General features: G+C 33.3%; 1 protein-coding gene across 4 annotated transcripts in view; it reads left to right on the top strand.

The window, feature by feature from the left end:
- LOC108917427 (mitogen-activated protein kinase kinase kinase 11) overlaps positions 1–20,424 on the top strand; it is a 94,090-nt gene that overhangs the window by 12,226 nt on the left and 61,440 nt on the right. For all 4 annotated transcript variants that reach the window (XM_018724006.1, XM_018724007.1, XM_018724008.1 and 1 more), the window contains exon 3: positions 506–998. In XM_018724006.1, the coding sequence (XP_018579522.1) occupies positions 506–998 (493 nt within the window). The remainder of the gene's footprint in view (positions 1–505; positions 999–20,424) is intronic.

The raw sequence follows: 20,424 nt of genomic DNA, 5'->3' as shown, positions 1-20,424 counted from the left end.
AATTGCTTTGAAGGCCAATAATATTTTTAGGAAGCAAACTTGTATTAAAGTAACTTGATCTAAATTGGTTATTTTCATCCAAGGATGTATGGCTCATTCACTTACGGACACCCTGTATATGAAAGACAATCATCGTAGGACCAAAAATGTAGCATTGTAGTATTAGACAAAACTGTCATACCAACAATTCGTATCCAATTCCGTTCGCACGAATGATTTGTTAAGAATTCGTACGAGTTTGTACGAATATATTCAGACGAATGCAACAATTACGTTGTATACGAATTCGTGGTATTACAAATTGCCACAAATATCATCTTGGTACAAACTTATTGATGAAAAACAAAGTATTTTTATCGTATCGGCAATTTTTAAACTGATACTTCGTACGACGTCGTACGTACGTTTTTCGCACGAATTCGCATCCGGTGTAACCACCACCTTAAGCATCCCTTACTCTTCGCGCTGAAGACGGTGACCGTAACGATGTTGTCCTTGCTATCAGGTGGGGATATTCCCTTCGAACTTCGTCGCCCACCAGGACTTCTCCGACCACGTGAACTCGATAATCGCCGACATCAACCCGGTAAAGATCGACTTCTCGGAACTGGACCTCGAGGAGGTGATCGGCGTTGGCGGTTTCGGGAAGGTGTACCGCGGCATCTGGAAGAACCGGGAGGTGGCGGTGAAGGCGGCGCGGCAGGACCCCGACGCGGACATCTCGGTGACCCTGGACAACGTGGTCAAGGAGGCCAAGTTGTTCTGTCTGCTGTGCCACGAGAACATAGTGTCCCTGGAGGGGGTGTGCCTGCAGGAACCGAACCTGTGTTTAGTGTTAGAGTACTGCCGCGGCGGGTCATTGAATCGCGTCCTCGCCGGCAGGAAGATAAGGCCGGATGTGCTCGTGGACTGGGCGATACAGATCGCCAGGGGGATGGACTATTTGCATTGTAGGGCGCCGATTTCGCTGATTCATAGGGACCTGAAGAGCTCTAACGGTAAGCCCCTTATTTTTGTTCCTTAGTGTTTAGGTAACTTTAGTAAAAAAAAACATTATTTTCAACTTTAACCCTCTTTGGAACAGTTTGTTGCTTTACTGCCCCCCCCCACTGCCTCCCCCCNAACGAGTTACTTACCAATAGACTATATGCTCTACAAAAATTGTTCAGTGATGTTTCCGTGTGGTAATAAAGATGCTTCGAAACGACGGTCAAAATTAGTCCGCATAAGTGCAAATACTCCCAGCATTTGTCGAATTTCATTAGCTGCAGCAAAAATACGCTGTTGAAGATCTGCTGCCTCGACAATAATCGTTCGGTACACATTTTGTTTCATACACCCTCAAACAAAAAAGTCTAGAGGGTTCATATCCGGACATCGAGCTGACTAACGTACAGGGCCATTTCGTCTTATCTACCTTTCAGCTAATTAGAAAAGCGCTTCACGCATGTAGCAATTTAGCCGTACACGTGCACAAGATGCACAAGGTCGGCTTACATTTACGGTTAGTCTTCTTAATTAATTTTCTCGAAAACTAAAGCATTTAAACCTATCTCCCTCTATCGCCCTTTTCAAAGAACGCACTTATTTCAAAAACGCCCTGTATACATTTCCAAAATGTTTATCATTGTACCGGTTTCTAGTGGCGGATGCGCAATCATTGGATTTATAGGATCCTTCTTAAAAAATTAGTGCAGAAATCGGAAACAGTTATGCCACTTTATCATTTGGTAAAAAATATCGATTTAATTTATTTAATTCCTTCACCAAAAATATTTAAAAATGTATTTTTTAAGAAATGAAACATTTCCATTTTCATTGCGGTTAAAGAAAACTTCCTTATGGAGCATTGAAATGATTCTCCTTATACAGGGTGTTCCTAAATAAGTGTCGCAGCGGAAAACTGTAAATTCCTCTAGAAAAGAGAAACATTTTTTTCCTCTTCCATTTTTCTCTCCGGGCTTTCGTTTTCGAGATACACGGTTTCAAAACTTTTTTTCAGATTTTTGCCAATATTATAGGAACCGTTTGAACTACAGGACTGAGCTTTTGTACACACATTACCATTATTAATAGCTACTTGTTGCAAATGTTAATTTTTTTTGCTGTCAAATGTTAATTTTACCAGTGGTGTAAAAGTTAGGGGGGAAAACCCTTACGATACCTTAAAATCTCCACCACTGTCACGTTCAATGAATTAGAGAAGGGTCTGGAAAAGTAGCTATTAATAGTGGTAATGCGTGTACAAAAACTAAGTTCTGTAGTTCAAACGGTTCCTAAGATATTGGCAAAAAATTTAAAAAAATGAAAGTTTTGATACCGTATATCTCGAAAACGAAAGCCCGGAGAGAAAAATTGGAGAGGAAAAGAATGTTTCTTTTTTCAAGAGGAATTTACAGTTTTCCGTTGCGGAAATTTAGGATTTATTTAGGAACATCCTGTATAGGACGTATTTGTGAGAGAATTGTATGTTCTGTGGTTTAATTTGGAGGATAAGAGAAAGAGGAAGTTGTGAGTTCCTCCTTTAATCACCGAATGACATCCATATGAGAATTAAGTAAGCTCGTTCCAAGAAAACAATGTAAAAGTATTTAATAAGCGCAGATTTGTTAGATTATTAAAAAATTGTTACAGATTTAAGAACCAGTCGTGACTGCTACTGGCTAAAATTTGCGTGATCAGTATACGCGACTGACATCAGTCCAACTAACAGGGTTTGGTATCTATAGCGCCAATATTTTGATTTTTGAGTGAAATTCGGTGTAATCAATTAAATTTTGAGTATAATTTCAGTGAGGTTTTCCAAACCTCATTCGAATAATAAGCTGTCCATAATAATTCCACATTCATTTCGTATTTAGTGCATGCAGAGTAATGGCTGATGCTGTTTTACTCTGCATACTCCGTTAGTTTCAAGCAAGATTTTTTCCCATTGTGTTATTCTCAGAATTTTTTCGCCTCGTCTTCTTAGAGGACCTATAAAGGACTACATAATGATAAGTATTCGAAAATTTAATCTTGGAAACAGGAAAATTTATCTATATGAACTTGGAGTTGATAAATTGACATGAAAGGGCCCAGTTAACCATTTTAGTAAGTACTGATTTTTAAGTGATATCCGTGAAATTTTTAATTAAACGTGAACATATCCGAGTACTAACAAATATTTGTATAATTCAAAAATATTCGATTTTGCAAATATGAAACGGAAGTAAAAGTATGTTTATAAGAATTTTTTTATCATCTTTAAACTATTTCCTTACATAAAAATATTACTCCTCTTACAAAATTCGCGGAGAAAATATTTATTTTGTTATTTACTTATTCCATATTTGCCTTCGCAATTTCCAGTTTCATCGTACTTGCTATTTTTTGTATTGTCCACCGCCGATCTCGTGTTAGCGAAATATTTACATAAAAAATTGACGACTGTTTTCTACAAACCGCCTCAAACGAATATTGAAATATACTTTCACCTAAATTCATTAACATTTTTTAACACGTCTATTGTTTAAAAACGGGGCAACTCGGACATGTTTATTTCTTTTCAGCCTAGCTTTTGACGTTAGATCGTATCTGTCACAATTTATAAAATCCGTACGTTATCTAGTTTCTTACATTTGTCGCTTACCTTGACATCCTCGCTTTCTATATCTGCGAAGTTGCTTAGACGAAAGCGCGCTTTATTTATTTTTTTACGTTTCATTTGTTTTCCATGACCCCGGTTCATGGGAGTCTTAAGCTGTTTTTTGTTTCTCCGTTTCAAAATGATTTTGGAAATAGTTACATCGCGCAAAAATCGATGTATGACGTTTGCTTTTTTTTTGATAATAATCTTTAACTCTGTTATAAATCTCTCCATAAAAGTAGCTAACACGAACATAACCGTAAAAGATTATTATTCCAACTTACACGAAAACGAGATATAAATAACACTTAGATAAGATAATGTGTAATTGGGTGTCTAAATATAGTCTTGGAAATGCCAGTAATATCATATAGCATGTTTAGTAATTACCGGGAATAATTATTTTATGATTATACGAACTGGGGTATCATTAAAGTGAACATTAAATATTCTCAGACATACACCCACATTCACGTTTTCAAAAGTCGAGTATTGTAAGTAATATTAATAGATCAGTGTCTGGATCGATATATTAAAGGGGGAGAGGTGTACTTACAGGGTGTTTCTTTAAGAACATTTTCATGATGGATTCCTAAAAACAAAGTAGGGTGATTGGACCTTGGTCAAATAAATGCTGGTCCTTTTCGATCTACGCGGTACCAAAGTTAAAAAAAATCGAAGTCTTCTGTTCAAAATCATTCATCAATCAAGTTGGAAAACTTCAGTAGACTAGGTTTTTAGAAAGAAAATTTCAGAAAGTAATTTTAGGCTCATCGATAGAAGGTGCTGTACAGACTTACAAATTACTATAGGGATCGGGGAAACGGAATTAGGGGACCAACATTATGCCTCTAAAAAAATCAAGGCTAACATGGTTAGTTTTCGAAATATTTTTTAGAAAAAAACGAAATTTTGGAAATCCGTTTTTGTTTCATTTCAGCCTTGTTTGAGGTGATATTGAAAAAAGAATAACACTTTTTGATGGCAACTTTTTAAATTAAATCGAAATTTGTTTGAATTTTGAGCACTCGAGAAACCTAGAAATAACTATGAATAATGTTTTATTGTAACGTGTTATGGTAATATTTTAAATAACTAGGTGGATTTCACTGGGTCTAATGACACTTTAAGTGTACAATAATTCAAGAAATATAGAAATCTAATAAAAAATTTGATAAATTTCGAAGATGAATTTTTCTAGACACAACTTCTGAATCTGGTTCGGGCTGGGGCAGTACAGTATTGGGGGTCATGAATGCTTGCAAAAAATGTAATAAAATTTCTAGGGTCGTATTTAAAAAAAAAGGTCATGATGGTTCTGAAGAGACGAAACGTTACATATAAAAACAAGGCTGAAATGAAACAAAAACGGATTTCCAAAATTTCGGTTTTTTTTTTCAAATATTTCGAAAACTAATCGTGTTAGAGTTGATTTTTTAGAGGCATTATGTTAGTCTTGATTTGTGCATTGGTTGTTGAAATTCTGATAAGACTTCATTTAGGGTATCAACCTTTGGATTGAAGCATGTACAGGTATTTTGGAAGATTCCATGTTGCATTATGTTCTGTTAAGAGAGCCAAGAATGGGAAATGCGAAGTAGTAAAATTATTATTTTTAAATTATCTTGGATTTATTAAAGTTTCAACAGGTTGATATAGACGTCTCGATAGATCTCGTTTGATATTATTTGTTTTACAAACTGGTTATTATTTTAAAATCGGCAATATTTACAGGTTTTTAATTTTGAAATGAACTATCTACAGTTAATTAAATATTAAGAATTGTTTTTCTTTAATACAGAGAGATTCACAAATGGTGACCAAAAATGAAACCTCATATTCTTTGGTAAATTTGAAGGGGAGTCTTTCTTATAATTTCAAATTATTTCACTTACTAGTTTTTAAATTGTTTAAAAAAATAAAACATTATAGGAAAGACTCCCTTTAAAATTCACCAAAAAATACGAGGTTTCATATTTGATCACCATTTGTGAATCACCTTGTATATTGGAACATAGGTACACGATATATTTAACTAGTATAATTTTTCTTCGTTTAGTACGTCCGCGTATTATTAAATGTCGCGTTCTTGAATTATTGTCTCGGCGAATTTCGTCTTGTTAAAATTAATTGATAAATGAACGATAAATTGTCATACAACTGACTTTCTATTACCGATTTGCAAATGAATGATCCATTCAATAATATACACTGCATTTGACTTTCAATTCTTTTTGACTCTCGGTCACAGTGTTCATATTATTGCGTTTAAAATCATGCCCATATTTTATTAATAGTTGTTTTATTTAACGTCGGGTAGAACTGTGGCTATACAATATAGAATCTTATATTAATACTATTATTATTATTACCCCTTCCTTAAAAACATAAAAATGTGATTTTCCGTTTTTGTTTTAAAAATTGTTATTTTGTTACATGTCATTACATTTATATATTCACACCGATAATATAAATCCCAGTTATCCTTTTATTTGCAATCTTTAATTGTGTCAAATTTGGATATATTTTATGCGCCTTATCTATAAGTGTTTTTCACAAATCGTGCATAATTTTTTTTATCATATAATCGTCCAGGTGTTAGGTGTTTTGAAACAATAGAATGAAGAAAGTGTGACAACCACGAGGTGTCAGATCTAGCACCGCGCGCCATTATTCTATGGCTAGAAATTGGCCTCAATGATTTGGGATCGAGGGGGATTATCCTCTTTATCCTGCCTCATGTCGTGTAGGCCTGGACAGCCTTCGTAGGCGGGCCCCATCCGTCCCAAATGCGGCCGGTGTAGGCGCTTTGTGGGACCTCCTTTTGTCCTGGCTGGGCCCCGCCGGCTAGGGCCCTTTCTTCTGGCGCTCTTCTTGCTTCGCCGGCTCGTCTGTGTAAACTTCCGGGGGTGGTGTCATGTTTATGTGTGGTATGGTTGGGTAGGGTAGTGCGGCTATGCAGCTGGGGATGCGCTTTGCTAAGGTGGCCCTTAGGCTAGCGCGGGAGGGGAGGGGTAAGGAGGGTATGGGGGTGTGTATGTGTGTTGTCTTTGTTTCTTGATCCTGGCGGTTTCTGAAACAGAAAAGGTTAGCGGGCAGGGGGGGATGTCGTTGGGGTGGTCACCCAGGGACAAAAAGTTGGTGTCTAGGTCTTTTGTGTATCTAGCTCTAGCACCTTTGAACATTATCTCCGAAGCTAAGGAGGCTCATCTTAAACACTTGTTCGAAATACGTTTAAGAAGTAAACTAAGGATAATGTTTCCATAACTGTGAGGGAAAGAAATTTAGGCTTTTTTAAAGTGTTCTTAGTCGTACTTAGTGTCCATTATCTCCACCATGAGTCGATATATTTGTATATAAGTGGCTGCTTTTAATTACCTAATTAATGACCAAGCAAGGTTTCAACAATCTACATATTAAAAAATTTCAATACTTTTGTTACTCGGAAACGTCTAGATTCTCTAGATTATTACTCTTAATTTTCCGAAGTCAGTTGAAGATGTATAAAAACGCTTAGCAATAAAATTTAATGAGCTTCATAGACGTCCCTAAAAAAGTTTTCTGCTAAAAGTAAAAAATTATAAGAATTTGTATACATACCTATTACCTATAATGTGTAGAAAATTTCTATTATATGTTCATTTGGCCAACAACATATTTTAATTATTTATGTCCTCAATTTTCTTTAAATAAATTATAAATTGTCTTCCGAATTACGTCTCTCGTCATGCCATCGATATTTTTAAATTTTTGTTTTCGCTTCCTCTTTACGCAATGATCTATAACACCTTGTTTAATAACACGAAAAATTGTGGACACTGAAATTTTAATTAGGTATTATGTGAAATTTATTTATAATTTCATTATCTGATTGTTCATTTTCTTCCTTTTTTAAACAATCGGAAGTATTTAAAATGATACGCTGACGACATTGAACATGTAAATTCTTATTTTTAAATTATAAATCTGTTTGATCAACAACCGGTTCTACTAATTCAATATTGTCTTGCGGTATTTCGTTTTGTTCCGTTTCAAAAGGTCTCCAAAATGCCATGTTGTAATAATATTAGTAAACAAATTATTCCTCGTATTCTTCCCTTTCGCGATAGCAATAAATTAAAATTACCTGAATCACACCACATTCCGCATTGCTGCACTGCACTGCTAGACAATTTGTCTATAACTGAAATTGATGGCCGGAGGCCCAGTGCGGTTGTGTGTATGCGGCGTTTGCCCCCGCGCGCGCATTCTTCAACTGGGCGACCAGACCTGTATATGGGTATGGCTAAATAAATATGGGAACAAGTTTTTCAAAAATTTCATTACCGAGTTGTTGCGTAGCGACCAAACCTGGTACATACTGCCTAGCTCTTTGGTCTTCAATTGAGATTGGAAATACTATACATGCTGTTTGGATCTACGTACCTTTTCCAGATGTAATAATCATTTGATCAGTGCATTTACGAAAGAAATGCTCTCGGAAATATATACTTCACATTTATCCCCTCATTCCAACGCATAGGCATGCCAAGCATATTTATTTAGCGCCATAGTTGGAATTGTTTTATTTTCATAACAAAAACAACACATTGTTCTTTCTGCGCTATTGGCACATCGTCGTAACGTACGTATAGATTGAAAATATAGGTTAAATTGTTTCCACACGGCTAATACTACGTAGTAAAAATTTATTGCCGCTCTTGGAGCGTACTAACTGCCAATAATTTCCAAGTTTGTGCTCTCGATTTGCATATTCATTGTGCCTTGCGAACTACCAGGTGTTCAATTGATACAACACCCCACTCGATCACTCGTAGCGAACTGTTAAGGTTTATGAAATATCGGTTGTCTATGGCCGTAATGTTAAGTGTTTGCTCTGATTACTCCGCTAGATCTGCACTCACGTTTTGAATTGACTTGGCGGAAAGATTTACGCGACACTATGGTAATGCCATTACTGTAGTTAGTCGCATGAACTTTTTTGTATGAGGTTCTGTTTTGAAGCTAACAGTTGATTCTTTAAAATGAACAAATAAAAAACGGTCGTAGGTAATAGTTTTTCCTAAAATTATTCCAAAGGGCTTTATGATTGTTCAAAAATTGAATAATACGAAACACAATATTTGAAATTTTGATTGATATACAGGATCACATTGGGTGAAATACTCGGTGAAATAAGCGGATTTAGATGAAATTGTATGGGGTTAAGGCTAGGATCATCTTGCGGTGTTTCAATGACTTTGAACTTACCTATGGTCAATTTATAACCCTTAACTATGCCAAATTTGGTACTTTTAGGTTGAAACATTCCAGGGAATTCATTTTTTCCGAAATTGTGTCGATTCTTATGCGGGACACCCTGTATATACCTTTTTGCACTTACGTTTTCATGTAAACAACGGACCGTTCCAGGAGTTACTTAGTTCTTTGTACCTCTGCGAGTAAAAATAACATCGACAAGGCCGAGAAGTGCTTCAACCATTTTATAGCGATATTATTTGTGTAGAAATAGTATTGTTCTCGGTATTATGCATCCTAACTGGTCATTAACGTTGTACAGATAACTAATCAAGTGGTGACATCATTACTAGCTTGCTTCTTTCTATATTCCGAGTGAAACGACTTGAAATACGTTTTCGACATAGCGAATCTGCTTTCCGTAAAAAATGGTTATTTAAAGGGTACTGCTAAAAATAGCGTTTCGTATTGATATCGCTCTGTAACCTTCACATTTGCTGTAAAATCATTCGGAGCAACATTAGCATACCATGGGGAAATCGAAATTCTAAATTTGACCTCAGTAATCGATAATCCCATGGAATATTCCTGATATCCGCGCTTTGGCAAATTCTACATCCATTAGGACTATTAAACTTGGAATATGATGATGACAATTTGATTTTTCGCTTAAATATTGAATCGCATTTGTGGACAAGTCCATAATGAAGGCTGTGTGCTACTGATCAGGGGTTATTTAGCCAAAAAAACATAAATCTTTTTATCGGATCATTTTTTTTAGACTACATTAAAGTTTGTCGATATTTTCTTCAATTGAGATCACTACAACTTTTGTCTTGAATTCTATATGTTTTCTTACAAGGTTACAAAAGTATAGATCAGGTTAATTATAGTAGTATAATGATCTTTGTTATTAAAGTGGATCCATTATAATATGTATTTTTTCAAACCGGTTATGTATTTGTTATACGTTTTAATTTAAGCAAATGCGTTCTCATATTAATAAAATATAAATTAATCTTATATAATAAGTACCTAAGTAGTATAAAACTATTATAACTGAAAAGCTCTCTCTCAACACTTACGTGGGTTGTATGTATATACACATATATATTTTTTTTATGAAGCATTCAATTTCTGTTGGTTGTTTCAACCTGTAGTATTGTTTCACTCGAATTCCATCGAAAATTAGTTCCTTACATTTGATCAGATAAGGTGTTACCTTCACCTTGATATTGTATTTTGGATCAAGTAGAGTAGAGATTAAAAGTGTTAATATTGAAAAATAACTACGAAAAATTCTGCTTTCGGTATGTTTCCAAAATTTTCTTTGTTGCTGAATGTCAGCAGATAAAATACGTTGTCGTTTCATTTTGTTTATATTTAGAAGACAGACGGGTAATATTAAATAGTTATTTAAGATAATACCGCAGATAACAAACCAATAAAAAATAAGTTAAGCGGGGTATAATAAAAGTGTGACGTAGATGGTTTAATAATGATTTAAAAATAAATATGTTTTACGTCATTAAGTCATTGTTTTATTAAAAAAATGACATTTAGAAGTGGGCTCTTTAAATTTTTGACAAACAATTTTTAAATACACAGTATGTCCGCGGTTAGGGTGAATAAGAGGAAAAAGTGTTTCATTTTACATAAGATTTTTTGATATTTGTTGTGAAAATCTGTATTTATTACAAATAAAACTTTTGAAATAATTTTATATTAAGTAAAGAACCAATTTGTTGTAAAAATAATAAGAATTATAATCATTATTATGCTAAAAACGACGAATCTAAAAAATACTTAAGTTTGACCGATTATAACTCAGTCAATATTAGTACTTTGAAAACGCATCATTTTGGAGGGAATCTCATCTAGTTTTTTGCACAGCAATTTTCTTTGCCTACCTACTAAAAAAGTAGAGTCAAAAAAGTAAAAATGAATAAAAAAATCTTATTTGTTGCTTTTGTTTAAATTGTTTATTAACGATTTTTTGTATAAAATTTATTTAAATTTTTTAATTAAGCCATTTCTATGGGAAATTCAATTCTCTACAAAAATTCTTCCTATAAACTATACCGAACTTTTGCTACGTTTTCGTGCTATACTTAAAAACTGCAAAAGTGCATTTTCACCCCTATCTTCAATGTCAACCCTCTAATTTAATCGCACCCCGCGGTTTTTTCATTTTTAATGACCCGTCGAACAAGTCATGTGATGAAAATCCTTGAACGTATTGTTTCCCTTCCTTTTTTTCAAAAAAAATGTGCAAATTAAAACATAAGGGTACACGCGACGAAAATCCAAAAATTGGCTAATTGTAAGTTTGAGCGGCCATATATTAATCAATTTTCATCCAAAAATACTTTACAACCTCTTATTTTGAAGGAAATTTTATCTACTTTTTTCTATGGAGAAATACCTATACCTATCTTTACTCAAAAAATAACTAGAGGCAAGAAAGTAAAAAATTAATAAAAAAATCGAATTTTTTGCTTTTTTCAAATTGTTTATTAACGATTTTTTGCATAAAATTTTCCTTTAAAATTTTTTAAATGAACCATTTCGATGGGAAATTCAATTCTCTAAATAATTCTTCCTATGAACTATAGTGAAATTTTGCTTCGTTTTCGAGCTATAATTAAAAAACCATATTTTATGGAAAAAATCGTATAGAATCGTTTACACAATTTTTTATTTTTTAAACAACGGAGATGTTACGGCCAACAAAAGTAGTCTAAATTCGAGAAATCTGTATTTTCGAAAACTAAGATGGCCAGGCCAGTATTTGTAACCATTTCGATGGGAAATTCAATTCTCTAAATAATTTTTCCAATGAACTATAGTGAAATTTTGCTTCGTTTTCCAGCTACAATTAAAAAACCATATTTTATGGAAAAAATCGTATAGAATCGTTTACACAATTTTTTATTTCTTAAACAACGGAGATGTTAGGGCCAACAAAAGTAGTCTAAATTCGAGAAATCTGTATTTTCGAAAACTAAGATGGCCAGTATTTGTATGCATCACTTTTAGCTAAAAAAAAAGACACGGGACATTTATTTGGGCGTAACCAGAGGTGTTAAGTGTTAAATCCTAGAAAAATTGAAAAAGTGAAGATTTATTTTTACAATTTTTATATGAATCTATGGAAATAAAGTTAAATGTGTATACAACATGTTTGGTTTGACCATTGACATTTTTTTCCGTCAGTTTCTACATCTGATTACGTCAGCAGTGGCATCTCTGTTAAAATTTACGAAATTGTACTTCAATAAAGAAAGAACTGACGTTAACTTATTTTTACGTTATTAGGTATACTGCTATTTTTAAACTTATTTATGGCAAATTAACCTTGTCTGGTACGGGTATGTTAATATGCGTTTTTCTGCAAGTAATATTCTTAGATTCATTATGTCCGACCCCGGAGGCATTTGTCTAATTATCTGGTATTGCAGTATTTCCTCTCGCGAATAGTTAGGAAACTTGGTTCTGGCGGCAATTTAAATAATATGACAACAATTAGCAGTTTTTCTTGCCAGTTTCCCTTCAGTCGAAACGACGCAATACCTGCTGCATTTTCATGAGGCGCCCGCTGACACCATTTTGTCCTCTACGGGGCGTCTCAAAATAAATATCCATGATTTTCTTGGAAGAACAGTCACTATAAATAATTAAAGATACAGAGTAAGTTGAATTACAAAAAAAGTAAGGCCAATAGAATACATGTAAGTATATAATATTTAAATTTAATTAATCGACTGACGTAACGTTATTTTGATCGGAACGTACAATTCTTCGGCACGGGTTTTCCATATTCGCATAAAATGCGTTTGCAATGCATGCTTATTATCAGTAGATATAACTGCGTACTACATAGGACTGAAACTGTGTAATGGATTTTTAACATAGAAAACAATTTAAACTGATAAAATTTATGTTTGTATAAAAAGCACAGGCAAAACACGTGTTCCCAGTTGAATATTAATAACCTATCCTATAAATAGACATAATAGAAAATAATAACCATATTATAATTTCTAAAAATAACTCTGATATAATGTCCTAAATTGTTTTCGCAATTTTTTTCTGAAGAGGGATTAGTGAATTGTAAAGTGTAGAGAGACGTCTTAATTTGAAGTGCCATCACGAATTTAAAAATTATGTACGTTCTATCTGTGCATCGTTAATATAAATATAAGTTTTCCCAATTATTTGTTAATCTAGATCTTATACGAGTACAATACAATTGTTAAAGTGAACGTCATTTTTAGCAACATTGAAAATGTAAGAACTTTCAAAGTTTAATTTTCGAAATAAACAAATTATCAAAGCTTCTAATTCAATATTATGTAGTGAATAGTGATATAACTAGCGCTATAGCTGCATATTGTGACCGTCACATTAAAAACTTTTTAGCTCAGTTTAAAATAAGATTAGATCTGATATTCCAGAGAGTAAGAACAGTGAAAAATTATATCATTTGTTTGATAAATTAACTGTAACATTAACTCATACGGTATAAAGAATAAACTTTGGCAAAGGTATGAACTAAATTTCCAGATGTTTGTAAATAATGCAGCTCCACAAAAAAAGGTCTTGTACAACTGACCAGATTACATTATTCCCATGTATTTTAAGAAGCTGAATTTGAATCAGATGTCAAACATCAAAAAATACTTAAAATACCCACAAAATCAACAAATCAGCATGTAAAATCCATGCATGATTTATCAACTGCCGAAACTAGTTGTCAGATCTGTATATTCCCATGTATTGACCCGCTGAACATGAATCCAAAGTCAGATTTGACCCATAAGGTCACAAATCCTTCCTAACTGACCTCAAAAGAGAAAAATACGCAAAATTATTAAATCAGCTTCTATGATCCAGGTATGATTTAACAGCGACTAAATCGTGTATTTAGACCCGCTGAATCTGTATCCGCTGTCAGAATTGTCCCAGCTAACCACCAGAATTTCCTAACCTGAAAGAATAGCTTAAATTCGCTAATGTTTCGAATTTTAGATGGATAAGGCTACAAATAATGCAAAAATATATTATTCCCATGAATTTCAATGCTACCCATCAAAAAGACTTCAACGCCTAATGCGAAAATTTCTTGGCACAGTAATAAACGCACTTCTAACATAGCCTGAGGAAGGCATTCAGTTATAAACGCAGAAAAATTTTCAGTCGTTGTTAAATCGTACCTAGAAGCTAATTTATTAATTTTGTGGATTTTTAAGCTTTTTTGAGGTTAGGAAGGATCGAATTCGTGTTCAGCGGGTCAAGATACATGGGAATATAAAGATCTGACCACTAGTTTCAGTCGCTGTTAAATCATACCGGGATTTTAAATATCGATTTGTCGATTTTGTGTTTTTTAAGAATTTTTTGATGTTATAAAATTACGGTGATTTGCTGGGGCAATTCTGACATCTGATTCGAATTCAACGGCTCGAAATTCATGGGAATGATGTATTCTGGTCATTTTCATAAGACCTTTTTTGTTGTGCAGCTATGTAATTCGTGCAATTCTTCAACAGTGCCTTAAAGAATGGTGTACACAGAACGTTAACTAAATTCGCTATGGTCGCTATACCGATTAAAATAGCCAATATAACACTTAGTCTTTGTTATATTCGCTATGTGCGAATTAGCATATGACCATAAAGACTTCATCTTTCTTCAGCTCTTTGGTGAATCTTTTCCACTGAGTATAAGGCATTTATTTTAAGATTGCATATAAATTTACTCCAAACAAATTATTAAAATCGGGAAGAAAAAATGTTTTACTGACGTTCCTAGTCATGTACCTATCTCTAGTAGATATTTTCAAATGTTTATACAAAAGTATCACTTCTAGAAATTATCCGGTCGTTATCAAAAGTTATATTCCCAGAAAACGTTACTGCTATTGACAAAAATGTTATTGTGATTATACCTTGTACTTGAATAGATTTACTTATTTCCTTTGTTTGACTATCGTTAATTTTTTATCGTCCAAGTGTAGACACCCAGATTACATGACATTTAAAAATAAACGAATTGTACGTTAATAAACCAGTCGTATGATGAAACCTCGCAGATAACAGTGCAATTAATTACGTACTTCACTTTGATTAAACTAATCGAGGAATTCTTCTGCATTCTGTTTGATAAGCGGACACACACGTTCGTTTGTTTGGGTAGGTGTTTGTTTTAACTACACTCTAAAAAAAAATAAATAGTACCTACTACTTAGAATTAGGCCAGTTGATTATAATAGGTGAAAGTTATTTATGCGTTTATACTTTGTCCTAATGCTGGAAAACATAGTATGTTTTCCAGCATTAGGAAATTTTTGGAAAGGATTTTATACAGTATTTTTTGAGTTTTTAATTTATAAACAAATTCTTTACACACTAGTGTGAAATTGGTATATGTCTGGTAGTTCTACTGCCGAATTATCTTAACTGTTTACTGGATATTGCGGGTGTTCAAAGCTGATCGTGGCATTAGTCCGCAGAGCAGTTGCTTCGTACTATATCATTTGTTAAAGATAATTATTATCGATTAGGTACTTCCTCACATGTATCGGCAAACAGTTTTATTTTAAAATAAATAGGTACTATTTGAATCAAATTTAATAATACACCAGCTGATCCGACAGACGATGTCCTGTTCAAATTTCAATAAATTTAACAATTGTCACCAGATCTGAGGAGTTTATGATCGAGTGGTGTCCCATCCTTTCCGAGACATCCTGTATAAATAATCCTTTGCTCTTTTTAAGTAATTACACTCTCCTGCTCCAAATAATTGGAACCTTGCTTTTAAAAAAAATCTTGATAATTATAATTGATTACTCTGAATAACGCTACCACGATAAATATAGTACAAGCAACTCAAGTTTCAGCCTTATTTACATTTAAAATTAAATGCCGGAAATACCGTTCATTCCAGTGTACAAATTTTGTACAGAGCGAAAATGAAAGTATGCGAGTTCGTTTTTTTTTTCAACCATCTGGATTTTGTAAAAAATGTTATATAATTGCATTCGTCAGTTACAGCTGTGCTATTATACAGTATGGTGTAAAACTATGGAATGCGTTACGTCATAAACAGAGCATTAAAAAAATGAGAGAGGGCGACATCTATTTAATTAAAATCATATGTATTTAATGCCATCAGTGATGAAATATTTAGGCCCGGTACTTTGAGTCTCGATTAAGGCTTGATTAACTAATCAGGCGATTAGACTGTGATTATACATTATAAAATAAATCAGTGTTATGTACAGTCTAATCGCCTGATCAGTTAATCCAGCTTTAACCGAGACTCAAAGTACCGGGCCTTAATCAATTAAATACTAAATATGAAAAAATTCGAATGGTTTGAAAATCTCTTGTCACACCTGTTTCTAAGTCGAGTAAATCAGTTCAGTGAATTTCTTAATTTACGTAAAACCTGTGATACAATAGACCAGGGGTCGGCAAGTAATTTTAGGTGGGGGTCCGAATACTTTTGAAAATTTTTAACGAGGTCCAGAAAAAAAAATCATATTTCTTATTTTTTTATTTGGATTCAAATTTAATCTGCATACTAACCATTAAGAACTCAAAACACTCACACAATTGTAAAATACTAGAAAAAATGATAAGATTGGCACTTAAACGTAAAAAAAAACATTTTTTAAATAATTTATTTGAGTAATTTATACTTTCAAAAAATTTTTGGCGGTCCAGTATTTTACCTTTCGCGGTCCGGACCTGGACCGTGGTCTGCCAGTTGCCGACCCTTGCAATAGACCATGAAATATTGTTATCCAAATTAGCAAAAAATTGTTATTAGAGATGCATGTTTGAATTAAATTTAAGAAGACAGATAAGGCATACGCTACTGCGCATGGTCAAATAAAATGTACTTATTAATTAAAAAATAAAAAAAAATATAATCTACTCTTAAAATAAAGTAAGATTATATTAAAAGTTGACAAAGAAAATACCAACTTTATTTAGTAGTAGTAGTTTTGCTACAATCGTGTGTAAAATTCAAATTTTACACACAAAAATAAATTGTTTGCATTTTAAAATATTGTAACTGTTTTATTAATTGTTACCTCCGTCATAGCTTTCTAAATTGTTAAACTGACTATAATAATTAGGGCTGTCAAAGAGAGCCGCAATTCAATGCGTGCCAAGCTGGTCAACCGAGACATGCGCAAGCCGCTGCTTTTCACGTTCACGTCACGTCAGTATACTGTTGCTTAGGATGAGTTTTCAATATATTGTTATAAATGGTACTAATTTATTGCTTATTTTCTACGTACCTAATTTATTTTATTACGCTTAATGTGATGCGTACGCCTATGTCCCTTCTTAAAAAATCTGTGTATGACTTTAATATGCATAATTTATAACTAAATTTAATTTTTATTTTAAATTTATACTATTGTTGCTGATACATGGGGAGGAATAATTTTATTTACTATTTATTTTAGGTTCAAATGCGTAAAATTAAGTGCGTTGCACTTTGTCAAATAATAAATTTACAATTTAATTTAAAGCGTATTTTATTTGTCGAAAAAGCATCATAGAAAAAAGCGCTTATTGCATAAATAGCTATTTCGTTTATATGTTTTGTTTAAATAATTTTATTTGGTGTTGCCACATTTATTTCAGTTTTTCATTCAAAATCGATTATCTACCTTGTTATATCTTATGTAGATAAAAGTAACGTAATGAAAAAACTTTACGACTAATCGCAATCCAAACAAAAGGTGTTGGAATGTTGCTATTATGTTATGAGAAACATATTCGTATAATTTAAATATGTAGTTACCAATGCAGCCATGAAATACCTAATTAAATTTCAGAAGCGGTCTGTTTTGCCTGTTCCGGTATTTCAGTTGCATACATATCTTTGTGAGTTTACTGCATTTCTGGCAGTCTATTCAGAAAATACAAAAAAACAGTTCGCAACAACGGCGGTTTCAGTTTACTTGCGCACACATATTTCTCTCATAATTGTCTCCCTTTTGTTGTATTTTATTGTATTAATAGTTTTCAATAAAACGGTGTATAAAATATTGTGCTTTTGAGTTGAACGCTCGGTCGAATGCATTTGATAATAATAATTAAGTAATAGATATTTTTTATGCGATAAAATGAAAACTAACAACTATAGCATAACATTAGGTATAGTCTTTCCGAAGTCAGTTGAACATGTACAAAAACGCCTAGTAATAAAATTTAATGAGTTTCATAGGCGTCCCAAAAAAAGTTTTCTGCTAAATACAGGGGATATAAATTACCCACGTCGCCATAAGAGTATATTTTAAAATCCATCCCGTTCTAAACGATCAGAGCATTTTTTTATCTTGGCGCTTTACCGACACTATCAATTTAGTTCATTATTCACTCCCGCTTTTCCTTTCTTCCATTTAAAGGAGCTTTCGAGCTCAAAAGTTCCTTAACGATAATGATTTTGCCTCTCCGACCTATGGCGTTCCACCGTACTTTCCTAAGTTGCGAGACGACACCGTGTCCTCTCTCCTCAACCACCCGCCCACGCACTAATTACCGTCAATTAATCGGTATATTAAATTAAATTAGGAACGTGCTGGTTCGGAGGAGAAAAAACCGGCAATAGCAGGTAGATTGGTACTCTTATAGTAATCGCGCTGAACGTATGTTATATGGTATTTCACCTTTAATAAACCCCAATAAAATTCAGTTTGGTTAAGTGGATTTTATGTCGTATGTGTTTATGAAGTCCTCTTCACATCAGTGAATGTGTAAGTTGTGTTAAAATTATGTAGGCAGGGATATTGAATTAAGTAAGTATATATATACATTTTTTTTATGACAGTTGTATATTAAGCTATTGTCGCATTGCTGTTTCCTTGTCTCTTGCCGTCTCTCTTAAATGGTGTGTATCGAGAGATTTTTCCATCTTTGGCTCGATTTTAGCCCCATAACACATTGATTGCAGTTTCCTCCATTTAATTTTTCTTTGTGGAGGTCCTTTTTAAATCAACTTTGTCACATCTGTTAACATTTATAGTTTTTCTAATCTATGAATTTATCATTCTTTTGTATAGTACTTTTATGCTACACTAACATAATCTAAAGATCCTTTAAACAAATCCTAAATAATTCACCTCAGGTCAATTACTGTGAAAGCATTGATCCTATGTTTTATTGTGTTGTTTGCGTCTTTATTCTTGGAATCACCTGTACGTCGCTGTTTATTACATTTTGACGTCTGTGAATACTTTTTATTATTTCCGTTATTTAACAATAACATGAGCCTCTTTGAATAGAGGCGGAAGAGAGAGGTGTATACGTTATGGACGACAACAAATTATAGTATATTTTTAAATTGATAGTAGCTTCATATTAACGCGAATGATAACGCATCCAACGTCACTCACATAACTAATGAACTCTTGTAGCAGATTAACATGAAACTTATGCATTGTTAGCAGGAAATTGACAGAACGTCAATTGCTATTTCGTCTAGGAAGTCATTAAAGTCAATAGAAGGGTTATAAAATGTATGTTTCCTCTAATGGGAATGATAAAAAGGTGCCTAATTCAGAAAGGTAAAGTTGAAACAAGGCTATTAATTTAGAGAAATGCTAGTGATTTAAAAGACTTTGATCTTATTCAATCGAAGTAAATTTTTTTGTTACCTCTACATTTTATTTGGAAATAATGAAGAAGAATTTCCCCAGTATAATTGAAAGTATTAATATATCATCCATATATACTAGACACCTGTTGCGTAAACCTGATAAAACATGGTTCATGGTTCTCTGGAACGTTGAAGGAGTATTTTTGAGTCCAAATGGCATTCTGAGAAACTCTTAATGTCCATTGTCCGTTGATAATGCAGTTTTTTCAATATCTTTGGGATCAATTTCTATTTGATGATATCCACTTGCTAAGTCTAATCTTGTGAAATACTGACTTCGTCCTAATTTGTCCAAAACGTCATTTATATTTGATATAGGGAAATTATCTGGTACTGTTTTTTCGTTTAACTTCCTGTAATCTATTACAATTCTGAACTTTCTTTTTCCACTGTTGTCCATTTTTTTTTGACCAATTTTGACTGTTTGAAGAAAATTATTGCTTTGTGAAAAGTGACTGTTGTGGAAAATTTGGGCTTTGAAAACTTGAAGGATTTAGGAATTGTCTTTGTTGAGAAGATCTCGGACTAAAGAAATTTGGATTCGATGAGGAAAATTTGTATTTGTGTTGTTGTTGTTCTACCGAATTGTTGTGGTGTTATTCTTTGGGGAAATGTTTGGATAGGTCTAGAATTTCCTTGTACGGTGCATAATTGCGATGTATTGTTCTTTTGAACATTATTTTTTGGTTCCAACTTCTGTTGTCTATTATAAACCATATTTTCTTCTTCAACCAATTTGTTGATGGTGTCCTCAAGTGATTGGCGTTATTTGAAACGTAGTAAGTGATAATGGGCATTTAGTCCTGATAAATAAGTCCGTAGTGCCATTTTATTGTAAAGGGAGACCATTTCCTGACGTAGGCATTTGAATT

Source organism: Anoplophora glabripennis, unplaced genomic scaffold (genome assembly GCF_000390285.2).
Source record: "Anoplophora glabripennis isolate ALB-LARVAE unplaced genomic scaffold, Agla_2.0 scaffold4, whole genome shotgun sequence".
In the NCBI taxonomy this organism is placed as follows: Eukaryota; Metazoa; Arthropoda; class Insecta; order Coleoptera; family Cerambycidae; genus Anoplophora; species Anoplophora glabripennis.
This window is presented reverse-complemented; position numbering and strand designations above follow the sequence as displayed.